At 38.7% G+C, this 21,733-nt stretch overlaps 1 protein-coding gene across 1 annotated transcript; it reads left to right on the top strand.

Annotated features, from left to right (window-relative positions):
- Window positions 1-12,661: 12,661 nt before the first annotated feature.
- On the top strand, window positions 12,662-14,198 carry LOC107939019 (uncharacterized). Its single transcript, XM_016872306.1, has 4 exons — window positions 12,662-12,832; window positions 12,909-13,509; window positions 13,567-13,801; window positions 13,910-14,198. The coding sequence occupies exons 1-4, from the start codon at window positions 12,662-12,664 to the stop codon at window positions 14,196-14,198; spliced, it is 1,296 nt and encodes a 431-aa protein (XP_016727795.1).
- Window positions 14,199-21,733: the final 7,535 nt, after the last annotated feature.

Raw genomic sequence — 21,733 nt, 5'->3', positions numbered from 1 at the left:
CTTTCTTTGCTGCATATTTCAGTAGAGGAGAAGAGAAAAATGATAACTTTTTCTTTTTGATTTGTTAATAATAAAACTAGTCAAAATTGGTGACCACTTCACTTAATTTTGACTTTTCAACAATTTTTGTCCCCCATGACCGGTCATGCTTCATTTAGGGGTCTAATTTCACTTTAAAGTCCCTCAATTTAAGATACAAAGCAATTTAACACCTTTGGCATCATAACACAACTTTTACCTTTTACGCGATTTAGTCCTTTTTCAAAACTGGACTAGAAATCGCTAAAATTAACTTACCAAAATTTACATGCACTTGTAAAATTATATTATAAAAAAATAATACTAAAATAATATTCTCCGGCCTCAAAATAGTGGTCCCAAAACCACTGTTCTGACTAGGCCCAAAATCGGGCTATTACATAGACGTTATGGCCGAATCTGGTAGTGTCACATTGAAGTGTTCTTCGAAATCGTGATTTCATTAAAATACCCTTCTTACTATTTAAAACTTGTGTAAAGTCTCAGTTTGTGTTTGTTTAATTTTAAAGCGTAGTTCATTGAAAAGTTAATCACTTTTAAAATGTTATTAATTTCGTTGAAAATCTATTTCAATTGCTGAAGCTAATTTAAATTAAAGAAGTTTAAAAGATATGTTTCTGAAAACAGCAATTGGTTTGAAAACTCGCCTTTTCCTATACTAGCAGTTTAGGGTGAGTAATCAAAAGCCCATTTCAACGTAAATCCCACCAATGGTCATATTACAAACCAGAAATCCAAAATCAAATATACGAATAAGCAATTTAACGTAGCAGTAGGAACAATCGTGTGGCCATCTCTGAGTCCCCCACAGCACTGATCCGCCTAATGCTGGGGACTACCTATACAGTTAAAAACAGGGTGAGTTTACGAAAACTCAGTGTCTAATCCCCTCCTAATATAAAAACAATCAATCATATAAACAGTATATAGAAGCAGTCTAGGCCATAGCCCATTACAGAATCAAAGGCTGAATATATGTGGGCCTAAGCCCACTACAGTAACAGTGTCAGTAACAGGAATGCAACAGTGCAATTATGCAACCCATCCCAATCCAGCCAACACACCATGTAGGGATAACGTCGACCCACCCATCCAGCATACCAATATCGCAGCAAAGTTACCAGTAATAGTAACGTAGCAGGGCTGCCAATAACAGCATCACAATAAGGCTGCCAGTAACAGAATGGCTAAGAGCTATAAAAATGACAGCTATAAGCTATAAACAGGATGGCACAAAACCATCAGTAGCTGTAGTATGATCGGCACAGAGCCACCAGTATCAGTAATGATCAGCATAGAGCCATGATCAAGATGGCACAGAGCCATAATCAGATCAAGTGGCTTAACGCCATTGGTAGGTCCACAGTCATCTCGCACGACCTGTGTGACCTTAACAAAATAGTCCACAGTCGTCTCGTACGACCCGTACAACCTTAACAGAATAGTCCACAGTCGTCTCGTGTGACCCGTATGATCCTATCAGAACTTCCTTCTTATCAATGTCCCAACCCCATGCAATATACTGTGTATGTCATGCTCAATCATCACACGTGTATGCAAAATGGCCATGATCAATAACAATCATTTAAACATATATTAAAAGCATATCAGTCGTACAACCACCGTCGAGTCAGTTAAAACACAGTCATACGATTACAGTCAAATCGGCCATATTCATAGACTAATTCGGTCATTTACCCATAAGGGCAAAATAATTATTTTATCTTACAGGGGTATTTCAGTAATTTTACAAACCGGGGGTGTTTTGGTAATTTTACAAACTAGGGGTATTTCGGTAATCTTACAAATCAGGGGTCTTAATGATCCAACAGATGGTCCACTGTCTCCTTGAGCAACCTAAGTAACCTAAACAGACATAACGGTGTAAGTGGGCCAAAGACCCATTACTCGGCCCAAGTGGGCCCACATATTTGTGTGGCCCATTTAGCCCAGAAACAGCCACAGCTATGAGAACATCACAATCCAAACAACACTTACCACATCACATACATTTATCCATGTAAGCCCACGAGCCCTTTGGGCCCGCACAGCCCATTTAACCCAACGACGCCCAGATCAGCCCACGACCACGAAAGTGCTCGTGGTGGCCTCTACAGTCTAACACCAATGTCTGTGGACTCGATTCACCACACATGCGATCGCACACCCATGTATCATATGCTATATTTTTGGCTTTTTGTCATTTCACCGATCTACAATCATAGCAGTGTAAACAACACATACTTCTAGCTTTCAAACGATTATCGCATACTGCATACAAATACACACACTTTCAGCCTTTCAGCCGATCACCAAACATAACATACGGTTACACATCTGATCATGTAGAGTACTAAGAATTCCCGAGCACTGGAACCTATTCAAACATAACAACAGTTAATCACTTCTCAACAGAGTTAAAAGAACATTAACCAAACCCCTAGCCGAAGGATCGACTACCACTTGCCTTGACTCAAACGGTCAACTCTGATTTGCCTACTTCGTCCAAAGTTTGGTACAGTCACCCTTCCGCAACCTGGTGAAAAGTCCCGAACCATTGACACCCTACGTCGCTTAAACTTGGGGGCAGAAGCTACGCGTCTACTCTCAATTGGCACCACTGTCATCATTCTATTGTTAGAACCCCCTTTGCTTATCGAGAATTCTAGAAACAAACTAAGTAAACAACATCCGAGCGATAAGAGAGGGAGAATTCGGCATGTAATAGAGAGGAATTATTTGGTTATAATCAACACAAGAAGAAAGAGAATAGATATCCCTTCAGAGAAACAAAAGAAACAAACATAATTACCGATCTGATGGATAAGTATTGCTACACCGAAGTCTAAATAAGAGAGGGGAAAAAGAATAGTCATTTGACGAAAACTGAAGGAAATGAGAAAAACAAAGAAGAAAAAGGTATCTGGCAAGAACTTCAAAAGAAAAGAGAATACAACTAGAGGGCTAACCGAAAGGGGAAGTATAGGTGAACGAATGCCGAAGTGAAAAATAAAAAAATAAGCAGAATAGAATTGATCGTAGTACTCAAAAGAATAGATGAAGGAGTTATGAAAACATGTCAAAATGTATTCGACCACTCAAGGAAAGTATACGGCTAAGATGTTGCAAAGGATAAAAACCAAAAAAAAAAACAATGATCACCAAAAGCCAAAAATGAAAGGCACCCTCCCAAGTTGAATTTCTGAGTACTTCCCAAGCAAATTAGGCACAGTCTTACCTCACTTCAAACTCCCCTTTTTCCTCCTAAAATCCCTCCATGATTTCCTCCCCAATCTTCTTCTTGATTTTCTCCATAATCCATTCATTGACTAGTTCAAATTCCAGCCACCCTTGTAGTGTTTTATTCAAACTCCACCACTCGCACAGGAAAGGAGTAAAATAAATACTCATTTGTGCATAGAGTGACTCGAACTCAAGCACCCTTGCCACCTTAATGACGCCACAATCCACTGGACTACAAGCTCATCTTGTGTCACATTTTAATTGTAATTATTTAAAAGGCTTACTTCCAAGTACAAAGGTTTTATTCACTTAATTCAAAATTTTAGCTAAAGCTCAGGTTTGAACCCAGGACTTTTCGCTAGTTGCAGAAGGGTGACTACACCAAACTTTGGATTAAGTAGGCAAATCACAGTTGACCATTTGATTCAAGGCAAGTGGTAGTCAATCATTCGGTTTAATGTTCTTTTAACTTTATTGAAAAGTGATTAACTGTTATGTTTGAATAGGTTCCGGCGCTCGGGAATTCTTAGTACTCTACATGATCAGGTGTGTAACCGTATGCTATGTTTGGTGATCGGCTGAAAAGCAGAAAGTGTATGTATTTGTATGCGATATAAAATAATCGTTTGAAAGCCGAACGTATGTGCTGTTTACACTGCTATGACTGTAGATCACCGAAATGCCGAAAAGCCAAAAATATGGCGTATGATGCCACGGGCGTGCGGTCGAATGTGTGGTGAACTGAATCCACATACATGGGCGTTAGACTGTAGAGGCCACCACGAGCGCTCTTGTGGTCGTGGGCTGATCTGGGCCTCATTGGGCTAATAGGCAGTGTAGGCCCAATGGGCTCGTGGGCCCACACGGATAAATGTATCTGGTGTGGTAAGTGTTGTTTGGACTGTGATATTCTCATAGCTGTGGTTGTTTCTGGGCTAAATGGGCCACACGAGTGTGTTGGCCTACTTGGGCCAAATTTGGGGCGTTACAATTCACCCCTCCTTAAAGAAATTTCTTCCCCGAAATTTCCACTAACAGGGTAGTTGTGTAACAACTACACCACTACGTTGCCACTGCGCACTCTAATCCTAATATTACTAACACACTGTAGCTAGAACGTGAAACCTCACATACACACATCCAACACACCTAACCGATAAAGCAAGCAAATAGATATCACACATGCATACAATTTCTATAACCAAATCATCATATTCAAACATCCAGAATAAATACCAAATCTAAATACAGTCCAATATCTAAAGAAACCACAGTATTTCTATCTATTATATTTCAGTGAAAACAAGCAATAGTTTTAAAATGACTTACAGAATTGGCGTCGGAGACTCGGTAAAACACAATTTCAGGAAAACATTCAGAAATAAAGAAACATTTTGAATGCTCTAAATCTTTTCAAATCCTTTGAAACAATTCTTTCAGAACTTCAATTTTAAAACCCAATCCACAGCCGAGTTTTGCAACTTGACTCTGATACCACTAAATGTAACACCTTAAACTCGGCTTAGATGTCATGACTGAATCTGGTGGTGTCACATTGAAGTGTTCTTCAAAATCGTGATTTCATTGAAATACCATTCTTACTATTTAAAACTTGTGTAAAGTCTCAGTTTGTGTTCGTTTAATTTTAAAACGTGGTTCATTGAAAAGTTAATCACTCTTAAAATGTTATTAATTTCGTTGAAAATCTCTTTCAGTTGCGAAAGCTAATTTAAATTAAAGAAGTTTAAAAGATATGTTTCTGAAAATAGCAATTGGTTTGAAATCTCGTCTTTTCCTAGACTAGCAGTTTAGGGTGAGTAATCAAAAGCCCATTTAAAAGTAAATCCCACCAATGGTCTTTTACAAACCTGAAATCTAAAATAAAAAATACGAATAAGCAACTTAACGTAGCAGTAAGAGTAGTCGTGTGGCTATCTCCGAGTCCCTCACAGCATGATTCGTCTAACGCTGGGGACTACCTGTACAATTAAAAATAGGGTGAGTTTAAGAAAACCCAGTGTGTAATCCCCTCCTAATATAAAAACAATCAATCATATAAATAGTATATAGAAGCAACCTAGGCCAGAGCCCATTACAGAATCAAAGGCCGAATATATGTGGGCCTAAGCCCACTACAGTAACAGTGTCAGTAACAGGAATGCAACAGTGCAATTATGCAACCCATCCCAATCCAGCCAACACACCACCCGTACCAACCAACACACCATGTAGAGATAACATCGACCCACCCATACAGCACACCAATATCGCAGCAAAGCTACGAGTAATAGTAATGTAGCAGGGCTGCCAGTAACAGTATCACAACAAGGCTGCCAGTAATAGAATGGCTAAAAGCCATAAATATGATAGCTATAAGCTATAAACAGGATGGCACAAATCCATCAGTAGATGTAGTATGATCGGCACAGAGCCATCAGTAACGGTAAATGATCAGCACGGAGCTATGATCAAGATGGCACAAGCCATAATGGGGATGGCACAGAGCCATCTTCAGAATAACACAGAGCCATAATCAGATCAAGTGGTGTAACGACATCGGTCGGTCCACAATTGTCTCACGCGACCCGTGCGACCTTAACAGAACAGTCCACAGTTGTCTCGTGCGACCCGTGCAACCTTAACAAAATAGTCCACAGTCGTCTCGAGTGACCCATGCGACCTTAACAGATCAATACTAGATCCACAGTCATCTTGTACGACCTGTGCGATCCTATCAGAACTTCTTCTGTATCAATGTCCCAACCCCATGCAATATGCCGTGTACGTCATGCTCAATCATCACATGTGTATGCAAAATGGCCATGCTCAGTAACAATCATTTAAATATATATTAAAAGCATATCAGTTGTACAACCACCATCAAGTCAGTTAAAGCACAGTCATACGATCACAGTCAAATCGGTCAAATTCATAATCTAAGGGTGAGTTTGGATAGACGGTGTGTTTACCTGCGGTTAGTGTAAAAACAGCGGTGGCGGTGAGATTAGATACTATAGCGATATTGTAATGTGAGAAAAAAAGTAAGCTAAACGCACCGCACCACACTACACCACCTCCCCAAACGAAGCCTAAGTCGGTTATTTACCCACAAGGGCAAAATAGTCATTTTACCCTATAGGGGTATTTCGGTAATTTTAAAAATCGGGAGTGTTTCAATAATTTTACAAATAGGGGATATTTCGGTAATCTTACAAATCGGGAGTCTTAACAACCCAACAGATGGTCCACCGTCGCCTCAAGCGACCTAAGTAACCCAAACAGACATAACGGTGTAAGTGGGCCGAAGACCTATTACTCGGCCCAAGTAGGCCAACACACTCGTGTGGCCCATTTAGCCCAGAAACAGCCACAGCTATGAGAATATCACAGTCCAAACAACACTTACCACACCAGATACATTTATCCGTGTGGGCCTACGAGCCCATTGGGCCTACACTGCCCATTTAGCCCAACGAGGCCCAGATCAGCCCACGACCACAAGAGCGCTCGTGGTGGCCTCTACAGTCTAACGCCCATGTATGTGGATTCAGTTCACCACACATTCGACCGCACGCCCGTGGCATCATACGCCATATTTTTGGCTTTTCGGCATTTCGCTAATCTACAGTCATAGCAATGTAAACAGCACATACGTTCGGCTTTCAAACGATTATTGCATACCGCATACAAATACATACACTTTCGGCTTTTCAGCCGATCACCAAACATAGCATACGGTTACACACCTGATCACGTAGAGTACTAAGAATTCCCGAGGGCCGGAACCTATTCAAACATAACAGTTAATCACTTTTCAATAAAGTTAAAAGAACATTAAACCGAAGGATTGACTACCACTTGCCTTGAATCGAACGGTCAACTGTGATTTCCCTACTTAATCCAAAGTTTGGTGTAGTCACCCTTCTGCAACCTAGCGAAAAGTCCTAAACCGCCGACACCCTATGTCGCTTAAACTTGGGGGCAGAGGCTACGCGTCCACTCCCAGTCGGTACCACTGTCATCACTCTATTGCTAGAACCCCCTTTGTTTATAGATAATTCTAGAAACAAACTAAGTAAGCAACATCCAAACAATAAGAAAGGGAGAATTCGGTACGTAAGAGAGAGGAATTATTTGGTTATAATCCGTACAAGAAGAAAGCAAATAGATATCCCTTAAGAGAAACAAAAGAAACAAACAAACTTACCAATCTGATGTATAAATATTGCTACACCAAAGTCTGAGTAAGAGAGGAGAAAAAGAATAGTCATTTGATGAAAATCGAAGGAAATGAAAAAAATGAAGAAGAAAAAGGTATCTGGTAAGAACTTCAAAAGAAAAGAGAATACAACTAGAGGGCTAACTGAAAGGGGAAGTATGGGTGAACGATTGCTGAAGTGAAAAATAGAAAAAGAAGTAGAATAGAATTGATCGTAATACTCAAAAGAATAGATGAAGGAATTGTGAAAACAGGTCAAAATGTATTCGGCCACTCAAGGAAAGTATTCGGCTAAGATGTTGCAAAGGATAAAAACAAAAAAAAACAATGTTTACCCAAAGCTGAAAATGAAAGGCACACTCCCCAGTGGAATTTCTGAGTACTTCCCAAGGAAATTTGGCACAGTCTTACCTCACTTCAAACTCCCCTTTTTCCTCCTAAAATTCCTCCATAATTTCCTCCCCAATCTTCTCCTTGATTTTCTCCATAATCCATTCCTTGACCAGTTCAAATTCGAACCACCCTTGTAGTGTTTTATTCAAACTCCAACACTCACACAACAAAGGAGTAAAATAAATACTCCTTTGTGCATAGAGTGACTCGAACTCAAGCACCCTTGCCGCCTTAATGATGCCACAATCCACTGGATTACAAGCTCATCTTGTGTCACATTTTAATCTTAATTATTCAAAAAGGCTTACTTCCAAGTACCAAAGGTTTTATTCACTTAATTCAAAATTTTAACTAAAGCCTAGGTTTGAACCCAGGACTTCTCCAACACTCCCAAATATGCCCAAATACTTAGCCACTAAAGCCAACATGTAATTTGTGATATTTCTCGCACACATAAACTTTTATGTGTTCCCACGCTCAAGGCCCAATCCTTCTAGGCCCAAATTTGTGGCCTTACACTGTCACCTAAGACTCTAACTGATGAGGCTCCTTCGTTCCTTTACTTCGCTTCTTTGTTGATGGCTCTCCAAGGTGGCCAATCAAGGGTTCTTTAAGAGGATCAAATGCTAAAATCTTTATGAAAAGATGATGATAGGTGTGGGGAGAAAAGAAGAATGCTAAGAGAATGCTAAGAGAATTTAGAGAGGAGAGAATGATGAATGATGAGGGATGTGTAGAAATGTGAGACTGAGGTCTTATTTATAAGTGAGGAGAGGGGGATAGTTTACTAAAAATGAGTTTTCATCTTTTGAAGCATCTTCCATGGGTAGCCGGCCATAAATGGAGAAAATTGAGCTGATTTTTTCTTGACTTTTGGTCAATTTGAGTGCCACAACAACTCAGGACTGAGACTCGGTGTAACACCCCTTACCCGTGTTCGACACCGGAATAGGGTACGAGGCATTACCGGAACATACACATGCAACCGTACAAAATCAAGACATAATTTTTACATCTAAATTAAACTTTTCAATTTTCATCACTAAGTCTTTGATATGAATCTACGAAGCCCAAAACATACTATGGAAGCGGTCCCGGACTAAACCGAAAACATTGGAAAACATTGGAAAATTTATTAAAAATAGGGGCATACTCCCGTGTCCAAGGCCGTGTCCTTCACACAACCATTCACATGCCACATTTTCCATACTTAGTCATTATACACTCATTCAACCAACTCATGCCTCTCACAAAATGCATCATCATAACATATAACTTAACTAGTATTAGCCAACATCAATGGCCTTATACAAAATGAGTTATCAAATATTAAAGGCCAACATTTTAGGACAAATCAATTATGACATATAAAAAAATAACCCAATCCTCTATACATGCTAGAATTCAAAATATGAATTTCAAAATACCAAAAGAATGATGATAGTGTGGATGGATCTCTGACGATCTCCGTACCCCAAGCTAGCTTGGTGACACTATAAAATAAGGGAAAAGAGAGGGGAGTAAGCATATAGCTTAGTAAGTAGGTATGTAAATAATAAAAAAATTACTAACATGCTTTTATAAATCCTCAAAATATGTTTTCAAAATAATACAATCATAACTACACATAGATCCACTATTTACTCAAGTTCAAAACAAGCTATCTATTCGAGTCACAGTCACTAAATTATTTATATCTGGAGCTATGGAACTCCAAATTAAGATCCGCTAATTTTTCCAGCAACTAGACTCACATATATTCTTACCATAAAATTTTCAAAATTTTTGGTTTAGCCAACAAGTACAGTTTATTCAATTCACCCATGTTTAGACGTTCAGATCCTTGAACATGTGTTGGAGGGCAGGCGAAGGTAGATTTATTGGATGCGCCCAGCTGTTATTGGTGTGGTTTCATGACATTTTTGGAAAGTGGACAAGGTCTCTTACCAGGTTTTCTCTAAGAGTTATTCCCCATTAAAGGAGGAAGTAGCTACGCAAAGGAGAGATGATATTTCAGAGGAAAGATGGATGGTAATTCTTCAAAATCTCAAAGATGAGGATATTGAATGAAGAGCCTTTTGGATGGTCCCTGACGAGATCCTTTATAGATGTGGGAGCTTTGATTGGGTACCTTTGCCTGAGATTTGGGGAGCCATTGGATATACCCCTTTGCTTGTATTAAGGCAGTATAAGTCGAGGCAGTTTGTACCGGTGACTTGTGGGCTTGCTCAATGTGAGTTCTCATATAAAGAGAACAACTATAAGAAGAAGGTTTGAGAGATTTCTGATGCCTGGAAGCAAACTCGCCAGATGAAGAGGTTGGCTATTGGTTCCATGACGACACCTGAGTACAATGGATGGTTTAGCAAAAGGATTAATGACAATGTGCCTAGGCCGAGTTTAGAAGGTGCTCAATCAATAGAGGAATACTTGCAAGTTGTCCCGTCAGAGTTGGTGATCATAAGACAGAACTTCGAAAAGAGGAGTTCCGAGCTCGGGAAGAGGATTGAGCAGTTGGAGGAAGAAAAAATGAGCTTGAGATTGGACATGGATGTTCAAAAGTTGGAGGTCAAGATGTTAAGAAAAGGGAAAAATAAGGTCGAAGAGGATCTAGATAGTTTGAAGACAGATTATAAGAAACTATGTCTATCAATTGGGACTGCTGGGTTGGGGAAAACTTTAGAATAGTGGCATCAAGAAATTCGAGAGGAAAAGACTAAAGCTGATCAATAGGAAAGGAAATTTTAGGAGGTTCAGGCACGAAATGAGGCCCTAGAGAAAAGTCTATTAGAAAGTAGAAATGAACTAGGTGAATTAAAGGCCAGAGTAGCGGAACTTGAGAAATCTCTTTATCAGTACCGAAATCGTAATTATTTGATGGAGTTGAGAGCAAGCTTAAGTAAGATAGGAGAAATGAAGGGAAAAATAGAAGAACTAGAGGCGGCATTACAGAGCTATGAAATGAGGATCGAGTTCTTAGAGGTAAGCGAAGAGTAAGGGAAGGGGCAACTTCATCATTCTCAAAATCAAGTTAGAAACAGGGATTACATTATGGGAGAAGCCGTAATGCAAATTTGGGAGGTAGCTGATTACTTGCAAACTTTGGCGATACAAGCAGATATACTGACTGTGAAATATGAGTTGGAGTCAGATCGGAGATAGGAGCTAGCTTCATTGCCTAAGAAAATTAAAGCTTTGAGCATTAGGGTGAAGCCTTATTTGTAACTCATTTTTAAGTAAAAAATTTTGTTTTCTAGTAAAGTTTTCTAAATGGAATTGAATCGGAATCCACGCTTTCTTTGCATTCATGCATTTACATTACATTACATCATATGCATGAAAGGCTATCAAAAGATACTAATTAATTAAAAATTATTTCAGTAATCTGGAAACCAACAAAAATTCACCAAATATGCATCCCTACGGCACAAGGAAAAAGACCAAGTCAATGGACAAAAGACTAGAAAAATTGGAGCAAATGCAAAAGGATATGCAAGAACAAATGCAGGCACAGAGGCAAGAGTAGCTAGCTAAGATTGAGTAAGAAATGAAGGATCAAATAATGGAGTCCCAAAGGAACATGATGACTTAATTGTCCCAATTGCTGGTAGGAAGGATGGATAAAGGGAAAGGTCCTATGGACAATGTTGGGGAGAATAATGAAGACACTCAATATCCTCCTAGTTTCACTCCAACACATGTACAGACACAACCTGAAACCATCTGTTACGATCAGGCCTTAGTAGTTTCAGGCTGAAGTCTCGATATCAATAAATTTCCAAACTGGTTCAGGCTTTAATCCTGGTAATAACTCGAATAATCCAGTTGTTCCTGATTTGGATGAAGTTGATGAAGAGGAAAGGGCAAAGACAGAATCACAAAAGCAACTAAAAGAACGATGTAAATGGCTGGAGGAAAATTTCAGGGTAATGGAAAGCGCTGATAGACATCCTAGAATTGATGCCAAGGATCTGAGTTTGGCCCCAAACTTAGTATTTCCCTACAAGTTCAAAATGCCAAAGTTCGAGAAGTACAATGGAATGAGTTGTCCTGAAGCTCATATTACCATGTTTTGCAAAAGAATGACTGGGAATGTTAATAACGATTAATTGTTGATTCATTACTTCCAGGATAGCTTGGTGGGGGCAGCATCTAAATGGTACAATTAGTTGAGTCGAAGCAGAGTTAGTTTATGGAGAGATTTAGCACAAGCATTCATGAAACAATACAGCCATATAACAGATATGACCCCTGACAAGATCATTCTGCAGAATATGGAAAAGAAACCAAATGAAAGTTTCAGATAATACGCACAGAGATGGAGGGAAGTGGCTATCCAGGTTCAGCCGCCGCTTTTAGAGAAGGAAACTACAATGCTCTTTATTAATACTTTAAAAGCTCCATTCATAACTCACATGTTAGGAAGTGCCACAAGGAGTTTCGCAGATGTGGTAATGACTGGAGAAATGATTGAGAATGCAATAAGAAGTGGAAGGATAGATGCAGGAGAAAATGCCAAAAGGTCTGCCTCGCGAAAAAAGGAAAATGAGGTAAACAATGTAAACCTGGGGTATTTAAAATCTGTTACTGTAAGCCAACCAAAAACAATGGCTGCTGGTCAGGGCTCATCAAGACAGGAATCTGGAGCAAAGAAAAATGTTGAGAAACTCCAATTCCCATGACGTATAGGGAGCTATATCAAAGTTTGTTCGTTGCGCATATGGTGGCACCTTTTTATCTAAAGCCATTACAGCCCCTATACCCTAAATGTACGATGTCAATGCTCAATGTGAATATCATGCAGGGATCGCAGGGCATTCGATAGAGAACTGCACTACCTTTAAGAAGTTAGTTGAAAGGTTTATTCAAATGGGCATTGTGAAGTTTGATAATGCGCCCAGTGCAAAAAACTTGTTACCTAATCATACCGGTAGTGAGGTAAATGTGATAGACGGAAATATGGGGAGAAGAGATAGGTATTTCAGAAATAAAAGCTCCTTTGAAATGGGTCTAGATGGAGAAGGCAAAAAGGGGGTTAGTTATTTCAAATTTAGAAGGAAATTGCGACGAGAAAGGGAACTACTGTGAGTTCCATCATAAAGAGGGGCACGTAATTCAAGAATGTAAAGAGTTTAGAGCTTTGATTCAGGGCCTGATGGACAACAAAGAGATAGAATTCTATGAAGAAGCCAAGGAAGAAGGGTGTATATGCGTGTCAGAGTCAATAGCGAAGGTTCCAAAAGTCAATTATCCTATGATCATTATTTCACGTCCTAAAAGTGAAGCGGGAATTCAGATGGCACCAAAGATCATAATTCAGAAGCCAGCAGTTTTTTTTTATAGGGATAACAAAAGGGTCTCTTGGAACTACGATTGTAATGTGGCAGTCCCAGGAAAAGAGAGTTCAGTCAGCACTTTAAATGAGGATCAAAATATAGGTTCTCATACGCGCAGTGGAAAACGCTATGATTTGATAAATGCCCAAACAGAGCCTGTAAAAGGAAAAGATCTGATGGTGGAACAAAAGAAAGAAAAAGCGGTTGAACCTGGGGTGTGTGTTAATGAACCAGTAAAAGAGGAGGAAGTTAAGGAATTCCTAAAATTTCTAAAATATAGTGAGTATAGTGTGGTGGAACAATTGCATAAACAACCAGCCCGCATATCTATATTAGCTTTGCTCCTAAGCTCAGAGGTACATCGAAGTGTATTGATGAAAGTAATAAATGAGACGTACGTGACCGATCCTGTCAATAAGTTGGATCAGTTGGTTGATAACATAAGTGCTGATAACTTCATATTCTTCAATGATGATGAGATACCACCAGGAAGTATGGGATCTACTAAAGCCTTGCATATAACCACCAGGTGTAAAGGATACACGTTGCTAGAAGTCTTGATAGACAATGGGTCAGCATTGAATGTATTACCCTTGTCCACATTAAAAAGATTACCTGTGGATAGCTCACACATGAAAGGATGTTAGAATATAGTATGAACATTTGATGGCACGAAAAGGAGAGTCATGGGAAGAATAGAAATACCTTTGTTGATTGGTCCAACTACATATGACGTAGACTTCTTAGTGATGGATATTAAGCCTTCTTACAACTGCTTGTTAGGGAGACCTTGGATACATTCGGCAGGGGCAGTGCCTTCGTCATTACATCAGAAGTTAAAGTTAGTATCAGAAGGACGGTTGGTAATGATAAATGCTGAAGAATATATTATTGTAGCTGTAAGCAATGATGCACCATATTTAGAGACAGATGATGAAGCAATTGAATTCAGTCTTTGGAGTTTGTAAATGCAACATTAATCACTGAAGGAGGCAAGATTCCAGAGCCGAAAATATCCACAACTACGAGGATGGGTCTACAATTGATGGTAGGAAAGGGAACTTTACCAGGAAAGGGGCTTGGGAGATGTCTCTAGGGAAGAGTTGAGATTTTGATGCTGAAGGACAAGTATGACCGTTTTGGTTTGGAGTTCAAGCCAGATGCAAGATAAAGAAAAACATAATTTGAAAAGAAGCAGGAAAAAAGAAAGGCACGTTTGAGTGGTGAAGAAATCAAGTGGGAGCCCATGATAATCCCTCACATATCCAAGACTTTCGTATCGGGAGGGATTATTCATCCTGAAAGAAGGATGCCAGAGGAAAAAAGCATTGAAAAAATGTTAGAAAATGTTCACATCAATGCCATTTTTTAAGAAGCAGTTGAAGGGAGGACTCTGGCAGATATTCGCCCTTATGAGCCTGGGAGTGTTCTAGAAAATTGGACTGCAGAAGACCTTCCTGTAGTTTTTAGACCTTACTTAGAGTAATGTTCAAAACAAACATGTTGCTTTAAGCCTAGTGGCAATAAGGTTTTCTTTGTGAAATAGGCTCATGTTCACACATCATTATTTCAATAAAGTACATTTTTACTATCATTTTGAGCAAATATTCTTTCATTTTTTCCATAAGTAATTGTTTTATTCTTTCCGTTTGAGTATTTATCTTGATCCTTTTTGGACTTTCTACAATCATTCTTTCATTCCATTCATAATCATACCATACAGACAATAATTCTTAAATTCATTTATTCCTTGTATATTTTTGTACCCATAATAGGTCCCCGGATATCAATATCATGAGTGACGTTGTTACTGACTCGGAATCACCTTTTGAGCAAGACATGTGTTTAGAGGGATCTTAGGACTTCGAAGATGATAGAGATTGTAACTTATTTCTAGATTTGTTAAAGATAGTAGAACAAGAGGAAAAACAAATTTTGCCTTATAAAGAAACAGTGGACATGGTGACTTTGGAAGAAGGGAAAGTTGTAAAAATTGGAACATGCATAACTGAAGAAACAAAATGAGACCTTCTTGGGTTGCTTCAGAAATTCAAAGATATTTTCACATGGTCATACCAAGATATGCCCGGGTGCGATATTGTAGTACATCGCCTTCCTATAAAAGAAGATTGTAAGCTAGTTTAGCAGAATCTTCGAAGGATAAGACCGGACATTGTGCTAAAAATAAAGGAGGAAGTCAAAAAGAAATTTGATGCGGGATTCCTTCAGGTGATCAAGTATTCAGAACGGGTAACCAATGTTGTGCCTATTCCTAAGAAAGGTGGAAAGGTGCGAATGTGTATGGATTATAGAGACTTAAATAAGGCTAGCCCAAAGAACAACTTCCCATTACCTCACATTGATACTCTAGTGGACAACACGGCTGGCTACTTGTTGTTCTCCTTTATGGATGGCTTCTCGGGATACAATCAGATAAAGATGCATCCTGAAAACTTGGGAAAGACTACCTTCATAACTTTGTGGGGCACATTCTGTTATAAGGTAATGCCATTTGGGCTAAAGAATGCTAGAGCAACATATCAAAGGGCTATGGTGACTTTATTTCATGATATGATACACAAAGAGATCGAAGTTTATGTTGACGATATGATCGCCAAGTCCCGAACTAAAGAGGAACACATCCAAGTGTTGAGAAAGCTGTTCATGAGATTGAGAAAATTTTAGCTAAAGCTTAATCCAACAAAATGTACCTTTGGGGCTAGATCAAGAAAACTATTGGGTTTTATAGTTAGTGAGAGGGGAATTAAGATTGATTCAGAAAAAGTACGGGCTATACAAGAATTGTCTCCACCACGTACCCAAAAAAAAGTTCGAGGCTTCTTAGGAAGACTAAATTACATTGCTCGGTTCATTTCACAATTAACTGAGAAATGTGACCCTATATTTCGTCTTCTTAAAAAACACAATCTAGGAAAATGGGATGATGAATGCCATAAAGCTTTTGATAGGGTTAAAAAGTACTTGTCAAGTCCTCCAGTGCTATCACCTCCAAGCTCAGATAGGTCGTTAATATGTATTTAGCAATGTTTGATAACTCTATAGGATGTGTGCTTGGTCAGCATGATGAGTCGGGAAGAAAGGAAAGGGTGATATATTACCTCAGTAAGAAATTCACTAAGTATGAGTTGAGATATTCGCCAATTGAAAAGTTGTGTTGTACTTTGGTTTAGACAGCTCGAAGGTTGAGGCAATACATGTTATACCATATGACCTGGTTAATTTCGAAGTTGGATCCTCTAAAGTATATGATGGAGTCAAATGTCTTGAATGGAAGGATGGCTTGGTGACAAATTTTACTTTCTGAATTTGACATAGTCTACATAAGCCAAAAGGCCATGAAAGGGAGCGTAATAGCAAATTTTCTGGTCAGTAGAGCTTTAAAAGATTATGAGCCCTTGAATTTTGATTTCCCCAATGAAGAGATAATGTATGTGGCAGCTACCGAAGAGGACACTATAAAAGATCACTCTTGGAAATTGAATTTTGACAGAGCCTCAAATGTTGTGGGTAATGGAATTAGAGCAGTCTTGGTATCCCCAAGTGGAGATCATTATCCATTCACATGTAAATTGGATTTTGATTGCACAAATAATATGACAGAGTATGAGTATGCATCATGGGGCTCCGTGCAGCTGTAGAACGCAAGATTAAGACACTGGAAGTATATGGAGATTCTGCGCTAGTGATTTACCAACTTAGGGGTGAATGGGAAACAAGAGATTCCAAATTGGTCAATTATCAAAGGTTAGTGTTGGGGTTAGTTGAGGAGTTTGATAATATTACCTTCAATTATCTTCCGCGTGATGAAAACCAGATGGCAGATGCTTTGGCTACTTTGACTTCCATGATCTAAGTGAGCAAACAAGAAGATGTAACGCCCATCCAGATGAGTCTTTGTGAAGCCCCATCTTATTGTTACAATATAGAGGAGGAGGAGAGAGATGCTCACCCTTGGTATTAGGATATATTGTGATACGTGAGAAATCGTGAGTACCCTAATCAAGCAACGGAGAATGATAAAAGGACGTTGAGAAGGCTAGCCTGTGATTACATCTTAGATGGGGAGATCCTGTACAAAAGAAAAAAGAATCAGGTACTATTGAGATGTGTGGATGCTGTGGAATTCAAGAAAATTTTGGAAGAGGTTCACGAAGGCGTTTGTGGAACACATGCTAATGGTTTCACAATGGCTAGACAAATTATGAGGTTTGGATATACCTGGTCTACTATGGAAGGAGACTGCATCAATTATGCCAAGAAGTGTCACAAATGTCAAATTTATGGCGATAAATTTCATGTACCTCCTTCACCTTTGCATGGTATGACTTCCCCATGGCCGTTTTCCATATGAGGCATGGATGTCATAGGGTCAATCTCGTCGAAGGCTTCAAATGGGCACCGTTTCATCTTCGTGGTTATTGACTATTTCACCAAGTGGGTGGAGGCTGCTTGATATGTCAGTGTGACTAAGTCGGCAGCCAGTACATTTTTAAAGAAGGAAATCATATGTCGATATGAGATGCCTGAAAGGATTATATTTGACAATGCATTAAATTTGAATAACAGCATGATACCAGAGGTCTGCAGTTAGTTCAAGATCAGAATGGAGGCCAAAAATGAATGGAGCGATAGAGGCAGAAAATAAAAATATCAAGAAATTTGTGGGAAAAATGACTGAAACTTATAAAGATTGGCACGAAAAGTTACCATTTGCTCTCTATGCTTATCGAACATCTGCCAGAACTTCTATTGGGGCAACGCCTTTCTCATTGGTCTATAGAATGGAGGCAGTTTTACCCATTGAAGTGGAGATACCTTCTCTTCGAGTTTTGTCAGAACTAAAGTTAGATGAAGTAGAATGGATACAGCCTCGATATGATCAATTGAACTTAATTAAGGAAAAGAGGCTAAGGGCTATCCAGCATGGTCAGATGTATCAAAAATTAATGATACAGGCATATGACAAAAAGGTTCACCCAAGAGAATTTCATGAAGGAGACTTGGTTTTGAAAAAGATTTTTCCTATACAAAAGGATTTTAGAGGGAAATGGATGCCAAATTGGGAAGGGCCTTATGTGGTGAAGAAAGCTTTTTCCAGAGGAGCATTAATTCTGGCTGAAATGGATGGAAAAAACTTTCCAATCCTGTGAATTCAGATTCAGTCAAAAAGTACTACACTTAATAAGAGAAAGAAGCCAAGGTAAAAACCCGCAAAGGGCGCTTTGAGACCTTCTTAAAAAAATTCGGGCCAAGGTGAAAACTCGCAAAGGGCGCTTTGAGACCCAATAAAAATGAAATTCAATAAAAAAAATAAGAGGCCACGGTGAAAACCCGCAAAGGGCGCCTTGAGACCAAAGGGGATTGAGTTGAAAACTCAAAAAGGGTGGCTCAAATGTTAATAGGGAAGGCGATGATCTTGCTATACCTGAACTAAAAAGGAAAAGGGGTATGTTGCATCTTGGGGCATTGACAAAGTACTTCTGATCTCCTAAACACATGTCAAGTTTAAATTGGTCTTCAAGAAGTTTGTACAGAGAAACTCAGTTTGCGATATCAGGGGTACCTAGTCTTCATCTTATTCATAATAAATTGGCTATCTTTGAAATATTCTTTCCTTTTCAAGATATGCATTCCCAAACCAATTGCCATTTTTATTCTTTTGATAATTTATTCACTTTGAGCTCAAATTCAATTCCATTCTTATCCATTATTATGATTTGTTGCAAGCATGTTGCATTAAAATAATGATTAATGAACTAGTAATATTTTCACAATAGAAGTTTCACATATTACTCTGGAAGCTTCTAAATAATATAAGAACCTGAAACAGGACTATTATTTAAGACTCACCAAGCTTAAGGGTTGGAAATATTTAAGCCCAAATTGAAATTATCTCCTTGGATTTTCTGTTAAAGATATTGATTGAGCAAAAAGAAAATTACATTGTGTTATAATCCCGGCAAAGAACGAGCAATGGGATTATTCTCGAGAAAAGGAAATGGTATTTTATGTTTATGCAGATATCGAGCATATACATCTGTTCATTACACCCAGGGAATGGTGTAACAGATCAAATTGATTGAAGATAATGCAAATCCTATACTTCTGAGTTGCAGCAAGATGGATAGAAGAAATCCCTTGAATTTGCAGTGGGAAGTACAAACTTTATGTCCCAGAAGGTACAGTGAAAGGGGCTCTGAAATTACAGCGGGGCAAGCTTGCTGAGCAGAATGTGATTGTTTCTTTGAGTTTTTTTATCAAGAGCACCAGCCAAACGAGAGGACAGCATAATACGTCAGTAATAATGCCCTGATGAACAACGAGCAGTGATACCTTAAGCATTTAAAAAAAGGATCATTCTCATTTTTGCATTCATATATCATAACACATCTAGTTAGGAGCATTTGATTCATTTCGATCATAGTGTCCTAATTATTTGACATAAGTATTGCATCTAGTTAGGAGCATTTGATTCATTTCAATCATAGCATCCTAATTTTTGGCATAAGCATAGATACATGAAACCGATTTTACAAATCATGTCCCTAAAGGACAGTGTAGTGATATTGGTGAATTCACAGGTCTTGTCTCCCTAAGTAGTAGTGGAGCAAATTGAAGATGGCGAATCTTATCTCCATGTGTCGATAATGGAGCAAATTTTAGCCACCAGCCTTATCTTTTTGAGGTAGCAAGAGAACAGGTTGGCGATTGTAGTTTTATCTTCCTAAGGTAGCAAGGAAGTAGACTGAAGATTGAAGATCTTATCTCCCTAAGCAGGAGTGGAACAGATCGAAGACAGTGAATCTTATCTCCATGTATCAGAAATGGAGTAGATTCTAGCCACCAGTGTAACGCCCCGTACCCGAGACCGTTGCCGGAGTCGAACAGGAGGTGTTAACGGACTTAATTCATTACTTAAACAGCTCATACAATTTATTTTAAAATTTCCAGACAAGCTGTCTAACTGCATCACAGTCACTTTAAAAATCATATCTCGAGTTCCAAAACTCAAAATCCAATTCTGTAAATTTTTCCTGAAACTAGACTCATATATCTATCTAGTAATTTTTTTCTAGAATTTTTGGTCAGGCCAATTAGTACAGTTTATTAGTTAAAGTCTCCCCTGTTTTAGGGTTCGACTACTCTAACCTCTGTGTATTACGAATTAGATATCTCTCTGTACAGAGCTTCAATGACTATGCCGTTTGTTTCTAATACAACTAGACTCAATAAGGAATCTTTACATATAAAGCATGACTTCCAATTACCTTTTTACAATTTATGGTGAATTTCCAAAGTCAGAACAGGGGATCCAGAAATCGCTTTGGCCCTGTTTCACAAAAATTTAAACATCTCATAAAATATAACTCATATACTTGTTTTGTTCCATTGATATGAAAATAGACTCATAATTATTTAATTCCATATTTTATTCATCATCTAATTATATCTCTACTATTTTTAATGATTTTTCAAACTTACGTCACTGCTGCTGTCTTAATCTATTTTATGGTAAATTTTACCTATTTCATGGTTTCCATGGATTAGCTAGTAATTTGACATACATAACACCAAATATGATCATGATTAGCCATTCCAATGGCTAATCATTACCAAGCATTTCCATACCACTCAATAACCATATCATAAGACCATATATACAAAATGATTATAATGCTATACATGCCATACTCAAAATATACAAGCCATTATGCCAAGATGGTATCCGGATAGTGTGAGCGAGCCTCCGACCGTTCCCGATTTCCAAGCTGGCTTGTCAAAACTACAAGGAATGAAAAGGAGGGAGTAAGCATAAATGCTTAATAAGTTCACATGCAAATAGCAAGTAACATAACCATATAAGCAAACATAAAACATCATTTGCATAATCATCACCAAGACATTCATATCACATTTTCATTTATCATCTTACCATATTGTTGTTATATCGATTTTTCAACCCGAGGGTTAAGTACATACCTGTTCAAAGTACCCATTTCACAACACTTACCAATACGTCCCTTTCATCTTGAGTATTCCTCCATTTCAGTAGAACTTTACCCGTTGAACACATCGGAATATAATTCGGATACATGGAAAGTTTGCACATAAGTGCCACATATGTAGCCAAGCTACCATGTAACCCGCCCATAAGTGAACTCGGACTCAACTCAACGAGCTCGGGCGTTCACATCCATAAGTGAACTCGGACTCAACTCAACGAGCTCAGATGCCTAGTTACATCTCACGAACTCGGACTCAACGAGTTCGGAAGCTCGCATCCATAAGTGAACTCGGACTCAACTCAACGAGTTCGGATGCCCAAATATCCCAGTGACATGTCACTTGTATCCTAATCTATTCCTAAGGTTCAAACGGGCTTTTTTCCTCGATCTCACATCTTTGCCGTCTTCCACGGAATATCGAAATCAATACTTTGGTGATAGTTCGTACTCATCAAGTAATTCACATAATTACATAT

Source organism: Gossypium hirsutum, chromosome A11 (genome assembly GCF_007990345.1).
Source record: "Gossypium hirsutum isolate 1008001.06 chromosome A11, Gossypium_hirsutum_v2.1, whole genome shotgun sequence".
NCBI lineage: Eukaryota > Viridiplantae > Streptophyta > Magnoliopsida > Malvales > Malvaceae > Gossypium > Gossypium hirsutum.
Note: the sequence above shows the minus strand (reverse complement) of the source record. Positions and strands in the feature narration are given on the sequence as shown.

What these genes read in the sequence shown, in the direction of transcription:
- LOC107939019 (XM_016872306.1), top strand. Translation starts at nt 12,662, where the DNA reads ATGTACGATGTCAATGCTCAATGTGAATATCATGCAGGGATCGCAGGG. An exon ending in CCTAAAATTTCTAAAATATA is followed by an intron (nt 13,510 to 13,566) that starts GTGAGTATAGTG and finishes TATCTATATTAG; the next exon opens with CTTTGCTCCTAAGCTCAGAG. An exon ending in GAAGTCTTGATAGACAATGG is followed by an intron (nt 13,802 to 13,909) that starts GTCAGCATTGAA and finishes TGGCACGAAAAG; the next exon opens with GAGAGTCATGGGAAGAATAG.